At 38.4% G+C, this 23,185-nt stretch overlaps 1 protein-coding gene across 4 annotated transcripts in view; it reads right to left on the bottom strand.

Moving 5' to 3' along the window:
• Positions 1-1,119: 1,119 nt before the first annotated feature.
• Positions 1,120-23,185, bottom strand: part of LOC107399934 (killer cell lectin-like receptor subfamily B member 1F) — a 48,459-nt gene continuing 26,393 nt past the window's right edge. For 2 of the 4 annotated variants that reach the window (XM_076566022.1, XM_076566021.1), the window contains 6 exons: positions 16,842-16,933; positions 15,769-15,867; positions 14,696-14,827; positions 11,786-11,928; positions 10,783-10,895; positions 1,120-9,140 (listed from right to left, as the gene is read on the bottom strand). In XM_076566022.1, coding sequence (XP_076422137.1) covers positions 9,011-9,140; positions 10,783-10,895; positions 11,786-11,928; positions 14,696-14,827; positions 15,769-15,867; positions 16,842-16,933 — 709 coding nt within the window. In that variant the 3' untranslated portion in view covers positions 1,120-9,010. Of the gene's footprint in view, positions 9,141-10,782; positions 10,896-11,785; positions 11,929-14,695; positions 14,828-15,768; positions 15,868-16,841; positions 16,934-17,556; positions 17,659-23,185 lie in introns of all 4 variants that reach the window. The other 2 variants (XM_015989731.3, XM_076566023.1) reach the window with 2 other exon arrangements.

Below are 23,185 nucleotides of genomic sequence, written 5' to 3'. Positions count from 1 at the left end.
GAAGAGAGGAAAGTGCTACAAGCAATAGGAACAGAAAATAGCACAACCATGGTTTCAGGGAGGGATCAAGGCCACTTTTTCTTTGTGAGGAGACACAGATTCAACTCCACCTACAAGGAGACTGTGAACAGGAAGTCATCAATGATGCTGTATACCCAAGCCCTTATATAGAGAAGGGACAATCTTTGATGATTACAACTATGTACCAAACAATCATTCCAAAACTCTAAAGTTTTGGGAGAAGGACTTCTTAACACTGTAAACTTCAATTGTCTCATTTACTCAGGAAGGTCCCCACTATGAGTCTTCTGGATTCACAGGACTCAGTAGAGGTCTATCCCAACAACCAGGATCACTACATACTTAAGAGTATTAATTTAGAAAACTGGGTGACCTAAAAATGTGTTTGTGTGTGTGTGTGTGTGTGTGTGTGTGATTCATGTTATGTGGGCCATCAAAATACACACATAAATAAAATAGAAAAAAAATCAAGCGCTTGGGTTTTTATTAGACTTTTCAGATTGATTAATTAATCACAGTCCTTAGTGTCGAAGAGACAGCTCCAGGCTTAAGAGTATTTGCTGCTCTTATAGGGGACCAGAGTCCTGTTCCAGCACTAAGATCAGGTAGCTCATAATCACCTCTAACTTCAGCTCCAGTGACTCCAACACCCTTTTCTTGCAGGAGCACCTGTACTCATGTGTACATTTACGCACACACACACACACAAACACACACACACACAATGTTTTTTATTTTGAAAAACTTAAAGTTTCTTAAAACCTCCTCATTAGATATGTAATACTATTTTATGGACAACACTAAATTTAATACAGAAGGTAGTTTAAGAATAGCCCTTAAGTGCCGGGCGGTGGTGGCGCACGCCTTTAATCCCAGCACTCGGGAGGCAGAGCCAGGCGGATCTCTGTGAGTTCGAGGCCAGCCTGGGCTACCAAGTGAGTTCCAGGAAAAGGTGCAAAGCTACACAGAGAAACCCTGTCTCGAAAAACCAAAAAAAAAAAAAAAAAAACCAAAAAAAAAAAAAAGAATAGCCCTTAAAAAGACATTCAAGGAAATGCAGCCAAACTGTTCTATGTATTTATTTATTTTAATATTTAGTTACTTTAGTGCTTAAATGCTTACCTCAAAACCAGTGTTTGAAAGACTTGACAATGATGCTTCAATATAAATCTTCTGTTATTCTCTTCTCTCATTATAATTTTTTTTCTGTCATCTCTTCCCACATTTCTCAAGTATCCATCTTAATAAATGGTGCATAGTTTTTCACACTGCTTGTTGGAATTAAGTGCGGCTTTATGGAATTTTTTGTATTTAATTGTAAGCGTGTGTGTGTGTGTGGGGGGGGTGTTTGCATTATATATGTACAGGAGCCTACAGAGTGTAAGTGCTAAGTAAAGCTAACTCTGAGTCCCACTTGCCCAAGGGCAGATAAGTCCTGGAATGCTGGGGCCTGTGTTTCTTGTGAGATAACAAATCATGTGTTTTCACCTCAACAAACAAGGTTGGTTGCCCCAACTGCACAGGGTTTTGGGATCACATGTAGGTGTGAGATACATAGAAAGTATGTTAGGATATATGTTTACTCCTGATTGGGGGAAGGCGGGAAGTACCATAGCTTTGTGGGAGTTTGATTTTATGAGCACCTGACTGACTTAAATTCAGGCCCATGTCTGAGAATCCTGCGTATGGACCTAGCCAGAGTCCATTTTCGTGGCAAGTACTAAATAGAGTTTGCTTTAATTGGATAATTGTGGAACTGTTCTTTCTCCTCGAAATGCTCACGTTTAGCATTTGGAATTCCCTAGCGAGGTCAGACCATTCACCCAAATTCTGAAACTGGCCCCGGGCTCCTAGACCAGCCATCTAGGAGGCATGCTCCTTGGAATCCAAGTCTCCAGGACTGCGTATCAAAAAGGAAATAGCAACCAAGTTTTTCTTTTTCACGGATGCCCCCTTCTGGTAAGTCATAGGAACTTCTTAACTTTTTCTGTGACTTCTGGTTTCTGGTTCTGTGGGTTTCCAACATGGGGACATGGGGGTGATGAGATCCAAATATTTCTCTGTCCAGGGCAAAGTGAGACATCACGTGGCCCTCTAGTTTTTTTGGTTTTTTTTTTTTCTGGTTAGTTGGGAGTCCGGCCAGGGTCTCTGGTGTTCGTTTCCTGACCTGCCTTGAGATCCTGGCAATGCCCTGGCAAAGACCGGGGGCTGAGAATAAACTTGGCAGGGCCAAGTAACTGGGCATCCCCTGGCTGGGTTTCATTGCTGAGGCTGTACAACAGAGCTGAGGAGCCATAAGGACATTTCACAAGCCAAGGGTTTAGAGAGGCCCAGCTCAGGGCGTCAGAGATTCCGGGGGCCCAGGAGAACTCAGAAAAGTCAGGCCACTGGTTGGTTCCCAGTGTCTAGATTGTGTGGGGATGCTACTGAGGAAAAAGGGGGCTTCCTGTTTGTTAAGAAATTTCTTTGGTCAAACTGATGAATCTCTGAATGATTCCAAATGTTGATGTCATTGTCTTGTGTTTTCTGCTGTCGTTTTTTTGCTCTGCGTCTTGTATTTTACTGTCTTTATGTGTTCTAACAGCAGGGAAAGATTTGTCTGTTTTGTAAGTGTGGATGTGTCTGTGTTTTCTGATATGTCTTTAAGTTTTGTATTGGAAGCACAGAGCTGAGTAGGAAATGGGTCAGGCTCAGCTGAATGTATGAGTTATAGTAGGTTTTGTTCCTGACTGGTCTCCTTTGAGTGAATGAGCTTCCACCCCTCCCACGACTTCTTCCATGGCTGGGGCTCAGAATTTATCTCTGAGCTTTCTGGTCACTGGGTTTAGTTCAGTAGGGGTTCAAATGGCTTTTGTATATGGATAATGTTAAAAATGTTTTAAGTTTTATGCTGTTCTCACTTTATTGAAACCCTATAGGCTGAGTTTTCCTGTCCCACCAGCCAGCTCCCAAATAACCTCAGAGACTTATTACTAGTTATAAATGCTAGCCTGATAGTTTAGGCTTGTTACTAATTGGCTCTCAAAACTTAAATTAACCCATATTTCTTACCTATGCTCTATCATATGGCGGTACCTTTTTTCAGTGCAGCATGTTCATCTCCTGCTTCCTCTGAATCTGGCTGGCAACTCCTTGTGACTCTGCCCTTCTTGTCAGTGTCCTCCCAGTCTGGGTCTCCCATCTAACCTATTCCTTCCCAGCTATTGGCCAGTTGGCTCTTTATTAAACCAATGAGAGTAATGCATATTCACAGTGTGCAAAAAGATTATTCCACAGCAAAAATCTGGCTCTTGAATTGGGTTGTGGTTCTTCCCTTTTCAGACTCAGGCATGCTTTAAAAGTCTCTGTGTCCAGGATCAGAGGATCCCCCTGATACTCTAGAGGACAGGGAGAGGAGCGAAAAGCAGAATAACTAAAAAAGATGATTGGTTTCATTTAATTGCCTAAGACATTTGCTAAGATATAACCCTTATCTCAAGATTGGTAAGTTTACTGCATATGGTAAAAATCTGTAATATCTGTAACAAAAAAGTTAACTTGGTAACTCAGCATTGATAGTTAAAAAAAAAAAAAACTATGTGTAGGAAATCTTAAAGGAACCATAGGGCACGATGCCATTTGGGGACATAAGCAACTTGTGACTTCACCACCATCATTAGGTAGCAATATGGCTGGCAACCATCTTTGCTAGGGTTGGAGAAGATGAATGTCATGTGATTTCACCACTGTCTTGATTAGAGATGATCACATGATGTGAGCCAACCAAGGAAGCAACAATAGTTTCCAAGATATTTCATAATAGGATGGATTTTTGTATGGCAATTCCTGTCTTGAAAACAAGGTTTATGAAAGATAGGACTTAAAAACAAAGCTTGTTTAATAAGGTATTAGAGCCAAGAATGCACTCATGCTAACAGCCAAACTTTAAAATGTAAGAATCACCCAAGTGGTACTGGTTTTAAAGATATGAAGGAATCATGCAGAGCAGCTGAGAGTTGGCACAGTGTGGTGGGGCTGGAATTCCTAAAGACATCCCAGTTGCTATGGGGACCAGGAAAGTAAAGTTGCCAGTCTCCCTATGGGCTGCATTCATTATTTAAAATTTAATTTTGATACTAAAAGGAACTTCAATTCAGAAACTGCCCCCCCCCACTGAAGGCTCAAACTTAAGACAGATAAAGCTGCAAGTTCCAGTCTTAAAAAAGCTGCTAACACACTGTAAATGGTTAGACATAATTAAGACATGCAAGTCAATAATCGGTTGCCTAATAAAGGATCAAATTCTTTAATATGTTCATAACTATACTTGCAGTCATGTTAAGTATTAATGTAATTAATTACAGAAATAAGCCTTATTTAGCCTCTTGCCTATGTTTTCAAGATTAAACCTAAAGCAAGTAACTAAAAACAAGCAAATATTGCTTAGCTCAGATATACTTAATAGAAAATGGTCCTCAAACTTGTCAGAGATCTGCTGAATATGACATTTTAAGTGTTTAATGGAAAAAAAAAAACCTTAGTATTGTAGTTGGAAGTTTTCCTGTGTCTTACCTGGTCCCTCAGACACTCAGACCCAAGTAAACACACAGAGGCTTATATTCCTTTCAAATTGTATGGCCTAATGGCTCAGGATTCTCACTAGCTAGCTAGATCTTACAACTTAACTCAGCCTATTTCCATTAATCTATGCATTGTCACGTGGCTTCGTGGCTTACAGGTACTTTCACATCTTTCTTCTCCTGGCAGCAGCTTGCAGCATTTCCCCACTCTCCTTTCTAGACTTCTCTCTCTCCAGTTTGAATGTACCACCTAACCTTATTCTGCCTCACCATTGGCCAAACAGTTTTATTTATCAGCCAATCAGAGCAACACATATTCACATACAAAAAGATATCCACAGCATGCTATGACAGACAGACCTCAGGTCCTAATGGTGACCATAAGGTCTCCAAAGAAGATGATGGTGCACCATGACTCCACCTGGATTGTGGTCACACTAACCACTGGAAAAAGATGCCCCAATTTCTAGATACCACTAGGACCCTGCCCAAATTGTGGATAAAGATACTAGAGAGTTGATTGCCCTGCTTTGCCTAGACAAAGCAAGTCCTCCTAGTTCCTCCTCCACAGAAATGTCATTCAGATCTTCTAAACTTGGCAGCTGAAGATTGATCCTTCCCTGGGATCTCTGCCCCCTAAGAAAGCCATCAACAACACAAGAGCCTAGGATGACCATCTAGATGATGGATAAGTCTCTGTCCTTTTAGTTGATACATAGGCCATTTAGGTTATACTTCCTGCTATAATTTATCTTTCTCCAATCTATGATGGCACTGACAACTAGGCTAACTGTAACTTTGTGAGTTTAACAACAGTAGGCAATCAGCTCATTTCCTAAGGCTGTAGCCACCTTGTAAGTTCATTTCATATGTAAAAATTAGATGCTTTTTCTAGAGCTACTAGGTCTCCTGATGAGAAAGGCAAATAGGTTTGACTTGCTAACAGGCTTCATATTAAAATATAATATGGGTTTTAGATGTTAATTTTACTGTTTCTTTTTTTAATGGACCTTGCTTTGCAGTGACTGTTCTCAGTAATAACTACTCGTCTCTCTGACAAATGATTAGATGGGGGGGAAAAAGGCTTGAAATCTATGCAGGGGTATAAGAAAATAAGTTAAGGTATGTGAATAATAGAAAATGTTTGAGATTTCTTTCCCTCATCTAAGCTATTGTTATACTGAGATTTTTCACAGCTATCTGATACCTGCTTTTTCTATAGTGTGGATTTTAGTACAGAGTGCAAACAATGATAATAGTAATATATCTAAAACTTTTGTCTCTGTTTTCAAACCAAAAATTTCATATAATCTTCAGGGAATTGGGTAAATCATAAGACTTTTATCCACCTCTCACAGGTTAAATGGACTCCAGGTAAGTACAGCCTAAATTTCTTCACCGAGAAGGGGGGTGCTCTCTCTTTCTCTCTCTCCCTTGGTTTTGGGTTCCTCCCCTCCCTCAACTATCGGGATAATGGCCCTGTGTGGTGGTATTGTGCTCCCCAAAATATTGTGCACTCTAATAAACTTATCTGGGGTCAGAGACAGAACAGCCACAATATTAAACATAGAGGATAGGCAGTGGTAGCACACGCCTTTAATCCTAGCATTCCAGAGGCAGAAATCCATCTGTTCAAGGATACAGCTAAGCATGGTGACTCACGCTTTTAATCCCAGAAAGTGAGCCTTTAATCCCAGGGAGTGATGGTAGAAAGGAAAGATATATAAGGCGTGAAGACCAGAAACTAGCAGCTTTTGGCTGGTTAAGATTTTAGGCTTTGAGCAGCACAGTTCAGCTGAGATTCATTCTGGATGAGGACTTAGAGGCTTCCAGTCTGAAGAAACAGGATCAGCTGAGGAACTGGCGAGGTGAGGTGGCTGTGGCCTATTCTGTCCCTCTGATCATTCAGCATTCAGCCCAATAACTGGCCTCAGGTTTGATTTTTTATTAATAAGAACTTCTAAGATTCCTGCTACAGCCCTGTAAGTTCCAAATGTAAGATTTTCTATTAAGTTTAAACATTAATTTCTGTCCCTAGTCTATATTTGTCTCAGCAGATTTCCACTTAGCTAACAGACACCATCTAGAAATCAACTACAGACTACAAACTGCTGAGCTTTGGACTTGCTGAAAGCTAATGTGACCAGTCCAGGGGATATAACTGCTCCCTGTATCTTCAGCTTGGTCAGCAAACCAGATGCTTCTGATGAATGTCCCATTGCCTGAACCCCCCACCCACAGATTTTGACTAGAATTCTAGCCTTACTGGGTCCTGACAATGATGTCCTAATTTCAGTAGGAAACTGTCCTCAACAGGTTGGACTATTAGATCAAAGGAAACTGTCTGGCATATGGAGGTAAAATAGCTACCTATAGTGCCTATTGGAATACCAGGAATGGTACCTCTTAAAATCAAATAGGCCCAGATGAAAAATGACTAGTTCCCATTCTTGTAGGAACTCTGATGTCAGCCATCACAGAGCCAGAGTCAAGGATTTAACTCAGGATACAACTCCAGGGGAATGTAAGTACTAAAATTAACCTATAAGCCCCACTTGCCAAGGTCAGACAATTGCCTGGAATTTGGGGGGTGGGGAATGGGGGCTGTGGTTCTTGTGAGATAACAAATCATGTGTTTTCACTTTAATAAACAAAGTTGGTTGCCCCTACTGCACAGAATGTTGGGATACACATAGGTGGGAGATATGTAGGCAGGAAGTACATCAGAATGTATGTGTACCCCTAGTTGGGCCAAGGTGGGAAGTACCATAGCTTTGTCGAGGTTTGCTTGTATAAACACACCAAGAGGAAGAATGTTAAATTGAGACAAAAAAAAATTTGATCAGGTTAAGGGCTAGAGATTCTGTAAGGAGCTAGAGGAAGTAAATCAAGCTTATTGTGAGTCCATCCTAAGTGCATGCTTTGAAGTAAGGGGGCAATGAGGTGAAGCCACAAAATGAAGGGACTGGGAAAACAGAAATCCCCAGGCATTAAACAGCAGGCAGCATCGTCTGATGTGAGGTTTAGAGTAGCTGTATTGAGAGTGGATGTCACAGTGTGTCTCAGTGCCATCCCAATACTGAGGATGGATTGTCATGGTATGTCTCAGTGCCATCCCGATACTAAAAATATAAGTGAACAAAAAAGGCTCTCCTTGAAAACCAGAACAATAACCTGAGTACAAAGATAATACAAATAAGTCAAAAGTAATCCAATTTGTAAAACTTAAGTGAAGCTTTGAATACCAAGGGAGAGAGGAGAGCAAAGTCGTGGCAGACTCCAAGGTCTCAGCTTACCTAGTACAGGCAGGCTTCCGAAATCTAATGGATAGGTAACTTTAGTAACATGGAAGATGGACAGCCCCCGAGATGTCCCATGGACAGTCATTTAATAAGGTCCAGTTTGGAGATAATAAATTGATGACATTATGAAGGGGATGAGTTCAATCATCAGTTGTATATATTAGCTGATCCAGGCAAAACTCTGGGGAATCTCCATGTTTATGAGAGCAGAGGAGAAAACCCATGCTGGAAAAGCTGCAGTGACAGGCAGAAGTGGGCCATAGACACCAGGCTAACATTTCAAGATGAAAGGATTGGTTAATATCAAGTCGAGCTGTAGAGAGCTCCAAAAATCTAGATAGTCAGCCGCTGGTGGCTTGATGAAAACATTTTACTGAAATAGTAAAGCAGAAACCAGATTTTATAGGAACTTGAAATAGGAGGTAGAAAGTGGAAAACACATTTACTGAAATTTTTTCAGGAAGTTTTTCTTAAAAGAGGTGGGAGAAGCTGAACAGAAACCAAAAGCCACATGTGGTTACAGGAACATTTTTTTGTAGCTCCTGCAGGTTTGGTCATGATAGAAAGAGAGTGAGAAAAGAGATAGAAGAAAAAAAAGAAGGGGTCTCCTTGGAAAAATTTAAAAAGCTGAAATTCAAACTACAGATGAGGGGATTTGATTTAGACAGAAAAGAGAGGTGGCTTTATTCACAGTAAGCACAGGAAAAATAACAAGCAGCCAGCTTTGCAAACTAAGTGGTAAAAAGTTCCAGAAACCCTCTAACAGTCTCCTTTATTCTTAAAGTAAAATGAGATATTTTGCAAGAGGTTAGCAGATTGAAGAAAGGTTTCCTCTTAGGCAACTGCTGTGAAGAATGATGATGAGATATTGTGTCAGTGACAGGGATGACCTCAGGGCTCAGTTGAGACTGACTGGGTGTTCACATTTGTAGACACATATTTACACATTATTAGAATCACCGTGTACTCAAGAGACAGAGGCAGGAGGATAATCGTGAATTTGAGGCCAGCCTGATCTGCATGAGTTCCAGAACATGCCAAGGCTACACAGTGAGAACTTATTTGGGGAAAAATACATATCTCCATAGTAGCTGATTCTTTTCTAGTAAAAGAAATACCTATGATCATTCAAACATTGTCCTCTGTAGATGAATCTTGACAAATCCAGTAATTGTGAATAAAACACTTTTCAGAAAAAACACCCTTCTTTGTTATCAGGGCACAGGCTTCATCTTCAACCTGGCCTGTGACTTGAAATCTGCAGAGGAAAAGGCCACACATTAGTGACTCACAGGAGGGCAGGGCTCCACCCCAGATACTCACCCTCTGCCACAGTCTATGAGTGTTTTATGTTTTCCTTCTCCTCCAAGGTAGACACTTCAGATATTGCAACATTCAGACAGCAAATGAACTTTTCAAAACTAGAGCCAGATACCCTGGAGTGCTGAGCTGCTGTGAAATAATCTTTTTGTACACTGTAAAGATGTCTTGCTCTCTTTGGTTTAATAAATAGCTAGACAGGAAGAGGTTAGGCAGGACTTGCAAAGAGGGAGAAAGTGCTGATGTAAAGAAGGGCAGAGTCATCAGGAAACATAAAGAGAAGCAATATGAATATTGCCATAGTGAGGAAAGGTACCGAGCCACATAGTAGAGCATAGATAAAAAGTATGGGTTAATAAGGTGTAAGAGCTAGTTAGTAACAAGACTAAGCTGTAAGCCAAGCATTTATAATTAATAATAAGTCTCTGTGTGGTTATTTGGGAGCTGGCCAGTGGGACAGAAAATTCTGTCTACACTGAGCAGCACAACAGAAGTAATAAGAAAGGCCCGGCCTCAACATAGGAGAAACAACTAATAGTTGTCCTTTGTGCATGGATGGCCCACTGCAGCATGCATGCATGAACCATACACACACACACACAAAAAAACACTGTAAGTAAAAACATATTTTGCAAATAAATAGTAAATCAAATTATGAAACCTTTTCGTCTTCCAGACTCAAATCCCAAATGTCACACATTCAAAACACCTTCCCTCACTGCTATGAAATAAATTTCCTTGATTCTATTAGTAGTAACTAAAACATAAGCCAACTCTTTGGTATATTATGAGCTTGCTAAAGATAGAAAATACCAACTCCAGTCAGGGAGGAGGGCAGAGTTAAGTGAAGAAACTTCCCCCATGCCTTTGTTCCACAGTGTTCAGACCAATCTTTCCTGTCTTAGATAAACACGGGACAACACAATTTCATAAGCATGGAAGCTAATCTTGGCTATCAACTTGACACATCTGGTAAGAGGGAACCCCAACTGAAGAGCTGCCTCCAGAAGAATGGCCTGTGCCCTGTTTATGGAGGAGTTTCCTGGTGGCTGGAGGAGGGCCTAGCCCACTGTGAGTGGTGCCGTCCCTGGGTAGGTGGTCCTGGGTGCATAAGAAGGTAGCTGAGTAAGCCATAGAGGACAAACCATTTCCTCAATGGCCTCTGCTTCAGTTCCTTTCTCCAAATTCCTGCCCTGCATGATTGAACTCCTCCCTTGGCTTCTCTCAATGACGGATTTGTTTGGGAAGTGTAAGCCAAATAAACCCTATCCTCCCCAAGTTGCTTTTGGTTATAATGTTTATCACTACAAGAGAATGAAAACTAGGATATGTTGATTATAATTTTCCATTTCTAACTTCTGTATCATTAAATTCAATGGAGGTCTAAATAGGACCATATATTATTTTAGGAGCCTCTGGTTCTCTAAGACAATTTTTATGAACTTTTGTAAATTAAACAGGTATCAAACTTTTCAGTCCTACAATCACCTGACCACTTGAGGCTCCCAAGAGCTACCAGTAGGGGGTGGTCTATGGAGGTCTCATATTTCCCCAGTGTTATATAGACACCAAACACTCACAGATGTGGGTGTAATGGTGTGCCATCCAGCCAGGTCCATGTTTTCTGTGTGTCTGTAACATTCAATCCAATCCAAAAGTAAACTCCATCATGTATTTTACTCTGGATGAAATCCTGAGAAAAGAGACCCAGAGGAAATCATCTGGATATCAGCTATGAAGAGAGACACTGCTGGTTTCTTACATACAAACCTAAAAGGATTCTGATGCTCATATTTCTAGCCAGGGAGGTTGCAAGAAGTCTTCTGTATATTTAGAAAAAGAAACTGTGTGGGAAGGTTTTCCAACTGTGTGGCTTGTCTATACATTCCGTTTGATGGAATTGAGGACGATACAAATAGCAGTCTATGAAAAGGTACAGAGGAGACAAAAGCAGGAATGGGACTGCCTAGAGGTGACTTGAAATGGGTTAAGAGACATGTGAATCAAAACTAAACATCTGTTCTAACTAAAACATCTTCCTCATTACCAAGATTCTTGACAGACTGCCGGGAATTGGCAATGTTTTGCATTTTATTTATTTGGTTATAAGTTTCTGAGACATGATCTCATGGTATAGTCCAGGCTAGACTCAAACTCACCTATCCTATTGCCTCAGCCTCCCAAATTCTGGGATCGCAGATGAGCACTACCATAGCTGGTTAAATTGGGAATGTTTTGATGGGTCCTTCAAACTTCTCTCTTCCTCCATGCAGAAGCTCAGTATTGATAGTAAATTATCCTAAGAACCTGACTGTGCCACTTATCTGTAGAGTAACATAGCCGAATTATGCCCCTGGAGAAATTGTATAATATCCCCTGTGGCTATAGGGAAAATTCTGTCTCACAAGTTTAATCTTAGAGGTAATTAAGATTATAGTTGTAAATTGCATTGCCTAGTGCTTAACACATGACTGACATTCAAGAAATGACAGCAATTAACAGTAGAATAATTGTGTTATCATGAAGTGTACCCACATCTCCTGGTTTTTAGAAAGGACTAAGTTTCATGAGATTAGCTCTTACCAGTTCTGCCTTGTCTTGGATCACTAAGAGACGTGATTTCCTTACTGCACAGGATATTTTACTATCAATCCATGACGTAAAGTTCATGTAAAACTTGTAACATTTCCCTTGTTTCTGGAACCAGTCATCAGGGCATGATTTTCCTGAAAGAAAAAAAAAACCAATATGGGAAGAAATAGAGAGGAGAAAGAAGTTTTAAGACCAAAAGCAATTGTTGCATTGTTTTTAAACTTCAAAAAAAAAAAATAGGTCAGCAGAAATGGCTCAGTGGTTAAGAGCACTTGCTGCTTTTGCAGAGGACTCAGATGCAGTACCCTCTACCTATGCAGCAGCTGTAACTCCAGTTCCAGGGGACCCGATGCTCTTTTCTGGCCTGTGTAGCCATGAACATATGTGGTGCACAGACGTGCAGACAAAAGACTCATACACATAAAATAAGAATAAAGATTTTTTTTTAAAAAAAGTAACAACATTGCCTCACTTTTAGGGAACCAACTCCCTTCTCTCTTTCCATTAATGAAAAGTCCATAGAAGAGGCAAATGCTAACACATTCACAGTTTTTGGGTTTTTTTTTTTAAAGGCTATACCAAACTTGTAAATTTCTGTATTGGTTTTATTTTTTTAATGTATTTTATAATTTGATTTAATTTTACATATCAGCCACAGATTCTCCTGTCCTCCCTCCTCCCACCCCCCCAAGACTCCTCCCAGCCCACCCACCCCCCATTCCATATCCTCCAGGGCAAGGACTTCCCTGGGGATTCAGCTCATCCTGGTAGATTCAGTCCAGGCAGGTCCAGTCCCCTCCTCCCAGGCTGAGCAAAGTGTCCCTGCATAAGCCCCAGGTTCCAAACAGCCAGCTCATGCACTGAGGGCAGGTCCTGGTCCCACTGCCTGGATGCCTCCCAAACAGTTCAAGCTAATTAACTGTCTCACTTAACCAGAGGGCCTGATCCAGTTGGGGGCTCCTCAGCTCTTGGTTCATAGTTCATGTGTTTCCATTCGTTTTGCTATTTGTTTGCTATTTGTCCCTGTGCTTTTTCCAATCTTGGTCTCAACAATTCTCATTCATATAATCCCTCCTCTTTCTCGCCAATTGGACTCCTGGAGCTCTACCTGGGGCCTGGCCGTGGATCTCTGCATCCGCTTCCATCAGTCATTATTTATTGAAACTACATGTAAATATATATATATATATATATTTTTTTTTCTTTTCCTAAATTCCAAAAACATATAAATGTATAAAATATTTTCCTTACAAAACACTTAAGACAGGTACAAAGTTATTAACTTCATATTCCTCATTGTATAAAGACAGTTAAACTTAATAAAATACAGAGAAACTAAAGTTTATATAACTGACTCAGGGTTATACACATGATTAGTGGTGGGCAGAATGAAAATTAAAGCAACAGCAGTGTATCCGAGCAGACTGCAGAATAGATCACTGGTGGCCTCCAAGACATACGGGGGTAAATTCTCTACAACTCACGCTCTGTCTTAAACGTAGCTGTTTTAAAACAGTGGCCAGAGGATGAAGTGTGTCTTCTACCATTTAACAACCAAGATCTGATAAATTCACCTAGATATATATTTATTTACTTATTTAGTGTGTGTGTGTGTGTGTGTGTGTGTGTGTGTGTGTGTGTGTGTGTGTGTGTGTTGCGTGTATGCCTACTCCACAGCCCACATATGGAGGAATCAGTTCTCTCTTCCACGTGGGTCCCAGGGATGAAACTCAGGCTGTCAGGCTAGGTGGCCAGTGCCTTGTCTGTTGAGCTATGTGGTCAGTCAGGAAGAACAACTTTTAAAAGCAGAATTCATAAAAAACATTTTAATCTCTTTACAATAGACAATCACAGTCCATGAGGTTTTGAAGTAATGATCCAAGAGTGTTTAAAAAGAGACATGTGGGCTAGAACTGAAAAGTGCTAAGGAAGCGGTTATTCTCAAAATTCTCTTTCAGCACAGAAAGTATCTCTTCGTACACTGCAAGAACATTGTAATATAGTTTAGCCTCAGTGACCACTAGATTTATCTCCTTGAAAAGGAAAATTTGAGTATTAAATTAAACCAATATTCAGAAATTAGTATATATGTTTTAACTGAAATAATTATTTATGCCTTCAACTTAGTTGCAGATATATATAACTGTATTTTACTTAAATTTTAGTTAGTTTTATTATCTAAGTAGTGAATATTTTTAAATATTCACAAATATTTTAAAATACTTGGTACATATCAAAGAGGATTAATGTGAAAATAGAATCTGCCAAAAAATTTTTTTGAAAATAAACTCTATACAAAAGCTAGCTATTGAGACTGGGAAGTTTTATACATATATATATATATATATTATATATATAATATTATATCTATATTTATATTGTTTTTGCTTGTGTTTTTGACACAAGATCTCCCTGTGTAGCTCAGGGTGGCACAGGACATTGATGATGCTCCTGCCTCAGCCTCTTGAATGCTAAAGAAATCTGTAACTGTCATAAGGGGCTTTGGGGGCCAGCAACATGCCTCAGTGGGTAAAAGTGCCTGCCACTAAACATTCCAATCTGAAAGAATAAAACAAAAAACCAACAATTCCATAGCTTATCTTTGGACCTCTACAAGTACATCTTGCCACATGCATCCACACACATACATACATACATGCACACACAAAATTTTAATTAAGATAAAAATGAAGGATTTTCTCCCTCCTCTGATCTCAGGAATCTAGGTGAAGAAGTTGGTAAGCTAGCCTCTTCTTTTCTTAGTTCCCAGGTGCATTCTAATAACTTTTCTTCCATGAGCTTGTCTTTTGTCAGCTTAATTTGCTTGGCCCCAATACCAAGAGCTGAAAGGATCGAGAAAAAGATTCCCTTCCTTAAGACACAGTGACTTGGACCACTTACCTGTGGAGTCTATTTTGTCCTGCTGTTGTTTCCCGGGAGAAATATCCATACAGCCGCAACATCTGCTTTCATTATTACCAAGTATCCCCTTGTTGTGCTTATCGCTTAAGGAATGTACACTCAGATGACTGACTGAAGAGTAAAAAAATCAGAATGCTAATTATATTTCTACATATACAAGCCTGCACTCCTTTATTTAAATAAAATTGTTATGGGATACACAAACTGCTAGTCAAGAAGGGATCTGATCAATAATATCTCCACCTTTTAATTTTACAAAGGAGATGAGAAGGTTTCTCCCTACCAAGACCTATATAGAGACACAAAATAATATTATCTAAATCAAATTTTAAAAGATAAAACTTTTCTTTATTCATATTAAAGATTAAGACAGTCAGTTAAATTTTCCTTATGTTTATTAAAATTTCCTAATGTGATGGATTGGAATTGTATGTGAGCTTAAAGCTAGTCATAGGATCATTATACTGCTCAGTGTTTTCACCATGAACCAAAAAGAAAGCACTTCATAAACTCTAGGGTTCTTTGGAGACTTAAACATACTGTAAATCAGTTATTTACCGTAATTCCTAACACATGGTAACTGCAAATGGAAGAAATAACAAGCACAATTGTGTATTTTTATTTGTGTGCTGTTGACTTTAGCAATAGACCTTGGATTTAATTTGGACCTAACTTCTCAACCAGCTGATAAGTTTTATTCCATTTCAAAACATCTAATTTTGTAATATACTTAAAGGATAAAGCTTACTTCGATAAAACCTTAGCTCTCTCACTAAAATCTACAACTTCATCTCCTAGAAGAGTTAGATCCAAATTCAAGTATTTAGCAATCAGTTAAAATTAAGGCAGGATAGATTTTCAAATTAACATACACATAGGGTATCATTAGTGATCACAGTAGGATCATTTCATGTCAACGGAACTAAAATAATGATGGAAACCAGCATAGGATAACATGCAAAGTGATTCTGTAACTCTGGAGAGAGCCGGAGAAACTCTTCAGGAAACACTGTGGTCTCCACATCTGGGCAGGTAGTTTTCAACACACTCACCATGGATGGCTAATCCTATCACCGTGGCCACCAAGAAAACCAGTGTAATACTGGCCAGTCTCAGAGCTGTCTGATGCCATCTTGGACACTCTGGGTAATCTGTAATGATTGAATGTTCTTCTATAACACTTAAAATATATTCATAAATGTGTCATAACAATAGAAAATCCTGAGAGTACACACTGTCTTAAGACAAGAAAGGAACCTATAATCTTTTAAGTGGTGAGGTAAATGGGTGTGGTGACTCAAATCTGTAAACCCAGCATTCAGGAGGTTCAGGCAGGAGCATGGCCATGTGTTCATGGCCAGCCTGGGATAACAGAGTGAGGCTGTCTCAGGTGAGCAAACAACAAAGAAGTTCCCACCCAAAATTATCTGAGATGAATATAAACTGATCTTGAAAATTTAGACTGATTGAGTCCAAGAGATCAACATACTTTGTTTACCATCATTAAATAAGCTTCTTACGCTGGCAATTTCATTCTAAAGTCACACATCAGAGAGCAAAGTAAGTTGTTTAGCTTTCATTTGCACAGTGATCGACTTACTCAGATAAAATCACAAGAAACTGAGTCCCGGGAAGAAACACACAAGAAATGCCAAAATAACTGAGTGAAAGTAAAAAAATAAAAATAAAAACACAATTGTCTGAGGAGGTACATGAGCAAAACTAATTTTAATCATCTTCTGAAAAACAAAATACATTTATATTGATTTATGAAACAAAACTCAGGTGTTAATCATTATAATTGTATATTTTACTTTAATAAATAAAAAATTCCCTTAATCTTCAACTCAGGAAAAAACTAACTCATTACACTCACTCTAAGTATATTTACAAATATATTTTATGTGCCAAGAATTAGGCTGCTATACAGTTATAGGTATAGATAACTACACACTCTTGTAGGTAGGTAAATAGTTGTAAATAGATCATTGCAAAATAGGTAACAAAATTCTTAAGATGAAGTTAGTTTAACTTCTAATTATTAACACTGAAAGTAGAGTTAAATTTCCCCACTAACTTTCTAGGCATCTAGCCAGTCATCAAATATAGGATTCTAGATTCCTACCTTTGTATGTCCATTTGTGTTGGCAGTAATAGGAACGTTTTCTAGGCTTCTTTACAGTTACTCTTTCTGCGTCTCGCATCTGTCCAACCATCCTATAAATAGAATAATCCATTTTTGAAGGAAACAGAGACATCACCTAACCAAAAAAGTGCATATAAAATTGTAGCGCTGAAACACAGCCTATCACTGCAAAGCCACAAAGGATATGGTCTCAGAAGTAGAGGGGAATCTGTGCTTTAAACCACAGAGTTTCTTTAAGCATAGATTCTAGAGTTGCAGAAAATTGCTGAAAGCTCTTGTGTAGCTAATACTCAGCTTTCTCTGTTGATATCTTATTTATTTTCTTTCCTTATGAAGACAGACAGACAGATGTGGAGAAAATAGAAAGGAACAACAGATATGACATTTTTATGACAAATTAATGACTCAATATTGATGGTTATTCCTAATTAATCCCTTGTCCAGATTTTGCCTGTTCCCTGCATTTGAAGACCCTGGTGCCATACATAGCAAGGTAGAGTGTGTTTATTACTCCTACCTCTTTGGGACACTCTTGGATCTGTAAGTTTCTTATTCCTTCCTCATTTTTGACTATCTTGAAAGTTTTGAAAAATGCTGATAACGTATTTCATAGAACATTCCCGACTTGAAATAGTCTGATATTTTTCTCACAGAGTTTTGGATGAAGATCAAAAAGGTGAATTGTCATTCTCACCATATCCTGTAGAGGGCGCCAATCACCAGCATAAATATCTCTGCATCTATTAATTAGACAGCACTTGTCAGGTGGGTTTCTTAAAAAGTTCCTCTATCCACCCTGTTTGAGGGAATTATAAAAAGAAAATCTGTAAGCATTCACGTGACGGCTTTCATAAAGCTTAGATTTTAAAATGAGAAGGCTGATTCCAGAATCATACCTCAGACTGTCCAGCTTTATACAAAACTGTAAAACTATCTTTCAAAGCAGCTGTTCCTTTCTCAACTGCCAGCATGAATGAAGAGCCCCAGTACATCATCACTTGATTTCGAGAACTTTAATGTTAGCATTCTATAGGCATCTGCTGACATCTCACATCTCAATGCTCATTTTATTTGTATTCCCCTTTTGCTAATGTTTATGTGCTAATTGCCCTCCTATACATCTCCTTTGATAGATCTATTTGGACTATAGGTTCAGATCTCACTTGGGCTGTGTCCTTACCTACCATAATACATCATTTTATTGATTGTATTTTGCAAATTTGCACTACCAATTTGCAGAATGTGTTTTCAATATCTTTAAACTGTCTTGTACAGCAGTGGTTTTTTTTTTTTGATTCAAGTAAACACAACTTCCTTTTTTTTTTCATGGATTGAGTTTTAGGCATTGTATGCAAAACTTGTTTTCCAAATCAAGGTTATAAAAATCATCACTTGTATTTGCTTCTGAGAGTTTTATAATTCGTTTCTATATTTGGTTTTTTGTTTAAAAATTAATTTTTGTTTAAAGTGCAGAATTTTATAAGTTCTTTAAAATTTCATACATTGAAATCTAATTTTTCTAACACTACTTTTTGCTATGCTCAGATCATGAGGACCCCCAAAAGACCACCATGAAGACTGAATCCCATGTGTAAAAGCAAAGAGCCTTTATTTCAAGCTCAGAACTTGGTCTCTGTATCTGTCCAACACAGCAGTGTGAGCAGAGAGTTCTGAGCCCGAGCAAGATGGGGTTTTTATCATAGCAGAAGTTGGGGTAAGGGGATTTCTAGGGTACAGGACCCTGATTGGCTGACATTTTTTTGTCTAGAGGTGCTTGGAAGTTTTGGAATGTCAGGTACTTCCCCTTAGATCCAGGCCCTTCATGGATGAGGTCAGCTTATGGTTTTTCCTGGATCCAGATATTGCCTGCCAGTAAGCCTATCACAGAAGCTGTGTCTGAGTCTCTAAGCATGTCATGGCAGCTGCATGGTCTAGCTGTTTTGGGCCCCCAAACACTTATCATACATATATGTCTATGTGTGTGTTTGTGTGTGCACACACATAGGAGTGTACATCATGTCTGGTTAGCCATTGAGAGGCTTTGTATTGTGGAAATTCTTTTGTACAATATGAATATGTATTACTCTCATTGGTTAATAAAGAGCTGACTTGCCAATAGCTAGATAGGATGTTTAAGTCAGAGGAATGCTGGGAAGAAGAAAGGCAGAGTCTCTGGGGTCAGGAGGAGATGCAGAGAGAAGCAAGATGAACTTACTATGTTAAAAAAAAAAAAGGTACCACTATATGGCAGAGCATAAATAAGAAATACAGGTTAATTTAAATTGTAAGAGCTAGTTATTAATAAGCCTGAGGTATTTGTTATTTATTAAGTGGCACTGTTTACTACATGAGAGAAGCCACAAGGCACAACAAAAACCACTATAAGAGTTTATTAAGGGAAGGGAATAGAATGGGTGTGCATAGGCCTATGGAATGACTGTGCAGGAAGAGAAGGAAGGAATAGGTGGAACCCACTTTTATAGGTCCCTCCAAACATGCACATATGAGCTTACATAGCTATGCTGTGCATGCACATAGATTACATGATCACGCTGCACACAGATTACATGATCACACAGTGCATGGATTACATAGGACATAAAGCCCTGGGATGACTAAGCATCTTGCCTGGCTACTCGACAGCAGATGTGTGGTCATGTAGCTTGGGGAGTGGCTAGGAATTCTAACAGTATTGGCCAAGCATTTATAATTAATATTAAGTCTCTGTGTGATTATTTGGAAGCTGGCTCACGGGACAGGAAAAGTCCATTGACATATGGTGCCCAACATTAGGCAACTTAGATCCACATGAAACCTGAGAAAGCTTAAGAAAAGGTTCCAAGCACACAAAAATAGAGCCAAACATGGCTTCTTAGTCTCACAATCTCGTGTCAGCTGCAATACAAAGACACATCTTCCAGCAGCTGCCTGCAGGACGGACAGCCACCAGCTACCATGAGCTACCATCATACACTAAGCTGAACAGTACAGGCATCTGACATAGCCGTTTAAGATTCATCTGATGTGATCAAAGGACAATACAGATGTTCAGTAAAGACAGATCCAGACAAAGGAAACCTCTAAATGTGTTACAGTGGGTTTAAAAATATAAATAGGCTTAGGAGAGAAAAGAAAAAGCATATATACAATCAAATTAAAGGATAGAATATATACAATCAAATTTAAAAAGAATAAAATAATAAAAAAAACATAATAAGCTATGTAAACATGGGAAATACACAGAGTCTGGATCCTGTATGTTATTGTGTTCTCTCTAAATTTTTTGACTGCTAATGAACAAATGACATTTGCTAAGACACATCAGATTATAGAGGCTCCTAGATTAAAGCAACCTATATATCCTAAAAATATCTTGACTTCAAAATGGAAGTCAAAAGGCATGTTGCTTTGGATAAGAGGTTATGCTTTTATTTCCACAGGAAATGAGAGGCTATGAACTCATTCCAAGTTGATACAGATGAGGGGAATACTCCATGAAAATCATGACTACAGATACAAAGAAATAAACCTAAAAAAACCTACAAGACAAATAGCATATATTTTACCTGCTTAAATACAAAACAAAAAAAAATCATCTTTAACTGACTTGTGCACACCACATATTCCACACTTATAATGTATGTTACCTTTTAAGGTTTATGTATTTTCAGAACAAGGGGACCAAAAACCAATAAAAATGAAAGGCCCAGATGATCCAACACCTCAAAATGTCTGTTATAGTTTGTGAGTTCTGCATCCAGAACAATTTAATTAATCCTGATTTTCTCAAGGTTCCCCCAAAGATTCCAGTGCCCCCAGACAACAGGAAGAAATCTAGAAAAAACAATGCCCACATTCCCAAAAGATGGGTTATGGCTATTTGTTATCATTTAAGAGGGGTTGGTTACAAGTTGTTATTGGTCACAAAAAAAAAACTAAATAAAAGAATTAAATTCAAAGATCTCTTTCTAAAGGAAAAAAGGGGGATAGGGTATAAAAATGATGAAATAAAATGGTAGATTATTGAATCTACTTTAATCCAAAAAAAGCTATTAATCTCAAAATATTTTACTTGGTATGGATTTTGGTATATTGATACAAATTTAAAGTTAATTTTGTTATACTGTGTATATGCTTCTACTCTTGCTTGGGGTATTGTGCTTATGCAGCTCATTTAAAAATATAATGTATAATTAAAAATATAGATTAGTAGTTATTTATATATTATAATCAAACTTGTAGTCATATTAGGTATGTTTTCAATGTTAAACAGATATATTTAGATAGATGGTCTTCAAATACTTCAAAGGCCTACAGAGTATGGCATTTAGTATGTTTAATAACCTAAGGCTTTTCATGACAGTGAGATATATCTGCTCCTGACAGCACTGATCTATTTCAAAAAAAGTATAGTGGGCATCAAAGAACTTCTATATGGAGTTTGCTTTCTTAATGGCAAAAGTTAGCCATTTGGGTAAAGAAACTTTCCTTTCCTCAATTGCTGACAGTATACTGTCCAAACTAAACCAGTAGGATGCAAAAGAAAGTGACTGCCAAACTTTGCCAAGATAAGGTAGGACAATCTATCAAAATTCCCTGCTTCTCAAAAATGTCTGTCAGATATACTAGGCCTGTAGGCCAAAGTTGGATGTCTCAATATTACATAAGAATTTTGGTGACTGTCCAGGCAACCAGATATCCCTGTCAGTAGGTAACATTACACACTTCTGAGGTCTTTGATGGAGCTAAAGACTAAATAATTAGAATTAAAGTTTTACTTAGTTATGATAAAAGGTAAATTGGATATAAAACTTTAGACTCACAAAGATAAGATAGATAATAGACTATTTTCTCTAATTTTACCAAATACAAATGGACTGGATATTGTAACTATAATTCTTACTTGACTACTATTTTTATTATATATAGTTTTACTATGTTAAAGTCAAAACCTTCCTTTTTAATTAGACAAAAAGGGGGAAATTATGTGGAACAATCTTTTTGTACAATACAAATGTATTACTCTCATTGGTTAATAATAAACTGCCAATAGGTAGGTAGAACTTTGGGGCCAGAGGAATACTGGAAAGAAAGATGGAGTCTCCAGGGTTGGGAGGAGACATGGAGAGAAGCAAGATGAACTTGCCATGTTGAAAAAAGGAGCCACCACGTGGCAGAGTATAAATAAAAAATATGGGTTACATTTACAATGAAAGAGTTAGTTAGTATTAGCTGAGCATTTATAATTAGTGTTAAGTCTCAGTGTGATTATTTGGGAGCTGGCTGGCAGGACAGGAAAAGTCCACCTACAGCTTTGTGTTTTTCTCAAAAAATGAATCAGTTGTATTGGTGTGGCTTTATTGGGGGAAGCATATTTTGTTCTGTTTATTTATACATTTGTTTTTCCTTTTTTGGTTTTTGTTTTATTTTGTTCTTTGAAACAGGATCTTATGTAGCCCAAATTAGCCTTGAACTCTATATGTAAGCAAGGTTCACCTTGAACAAGATCTGATCTTCCTGCCTATACCTTTCAATGACAGGTATGCAAGATGACTCATGCATCAGTTTGTTCTGTAGGACCATGCTTATTTGACTACTTTAGATTAGGATCTTAAAATTATTCTTTATGAATCCTCCAAACTTTTTAAATTCCTTATCAAAATTGTGGTGATTATTCTAGTTATGTCTATATATTTAAAGTCAGTGTTTCAAAGTCCTTGAAATGATTTGAATGGGTTTATTTGAGATTGTAGACCATAGATAAAATTGGAGAAATTTGATATCTTAACAAGCATGAGTCTACCCACTCACAAACATAGAATACCTCCTCATTTATTGAGCAATTTTATTTCCTTTGGAGTTTGTAGTTTCCCACATACAGATCATATATATTTATTTCTAAACTTCTTTAGTGTTTTGGTTCTATTGTAAATTGTACTTCTAAATGTTAAATTCTAATTATTCATTGTTAATATGTAAGAAACAATTAACTTCATTTTTTCTTTATTGAGAAATTTTTTTATTAATTTTATATACCAACCACAGATCCCCTTCTCTTCCCTCCTCCTGCCCCCACCTCAGCCTTCCCCTCCCAATCCACCCCCATTCCCTCCTCAAAAGGTAAGGCCTCCCATGGGGAGTCAGTAGAGCCTGGTACATTCAGATGAGGCAGATCCAAGCCCCTCCCCCTATATCAAGGCTGTACAAGGTGTCCCACCATAGGGAATGGGCCCCCAAAAGCCAGCTCATGCACCAGGGATGGATCCTGATCCTACTGCCAGGGGCCCCTTCAGCAGATCAAGCTACACAACTGTCTTGCTTAT

This window comes from Peromyscus maniculatus, chromosome 3 (assembly GCF_049852395.1).
Source record: "Peromyscus maniculatus bairdii isolate BWxNUB_F1_BW_parent chromosome 3, HU_Pman_BW_mat_3.1, whole genome shotgun sequence".
Lineage (NCBI taxonomy): Eukaryota > Metazoa > Chordata > Mammalia > Rodentia > Cricetidae > Peromyscus > Peromyscus maniculatus.
This window is presented reverse-complemented; position numbering and strand designations above follow the sequence as displayed.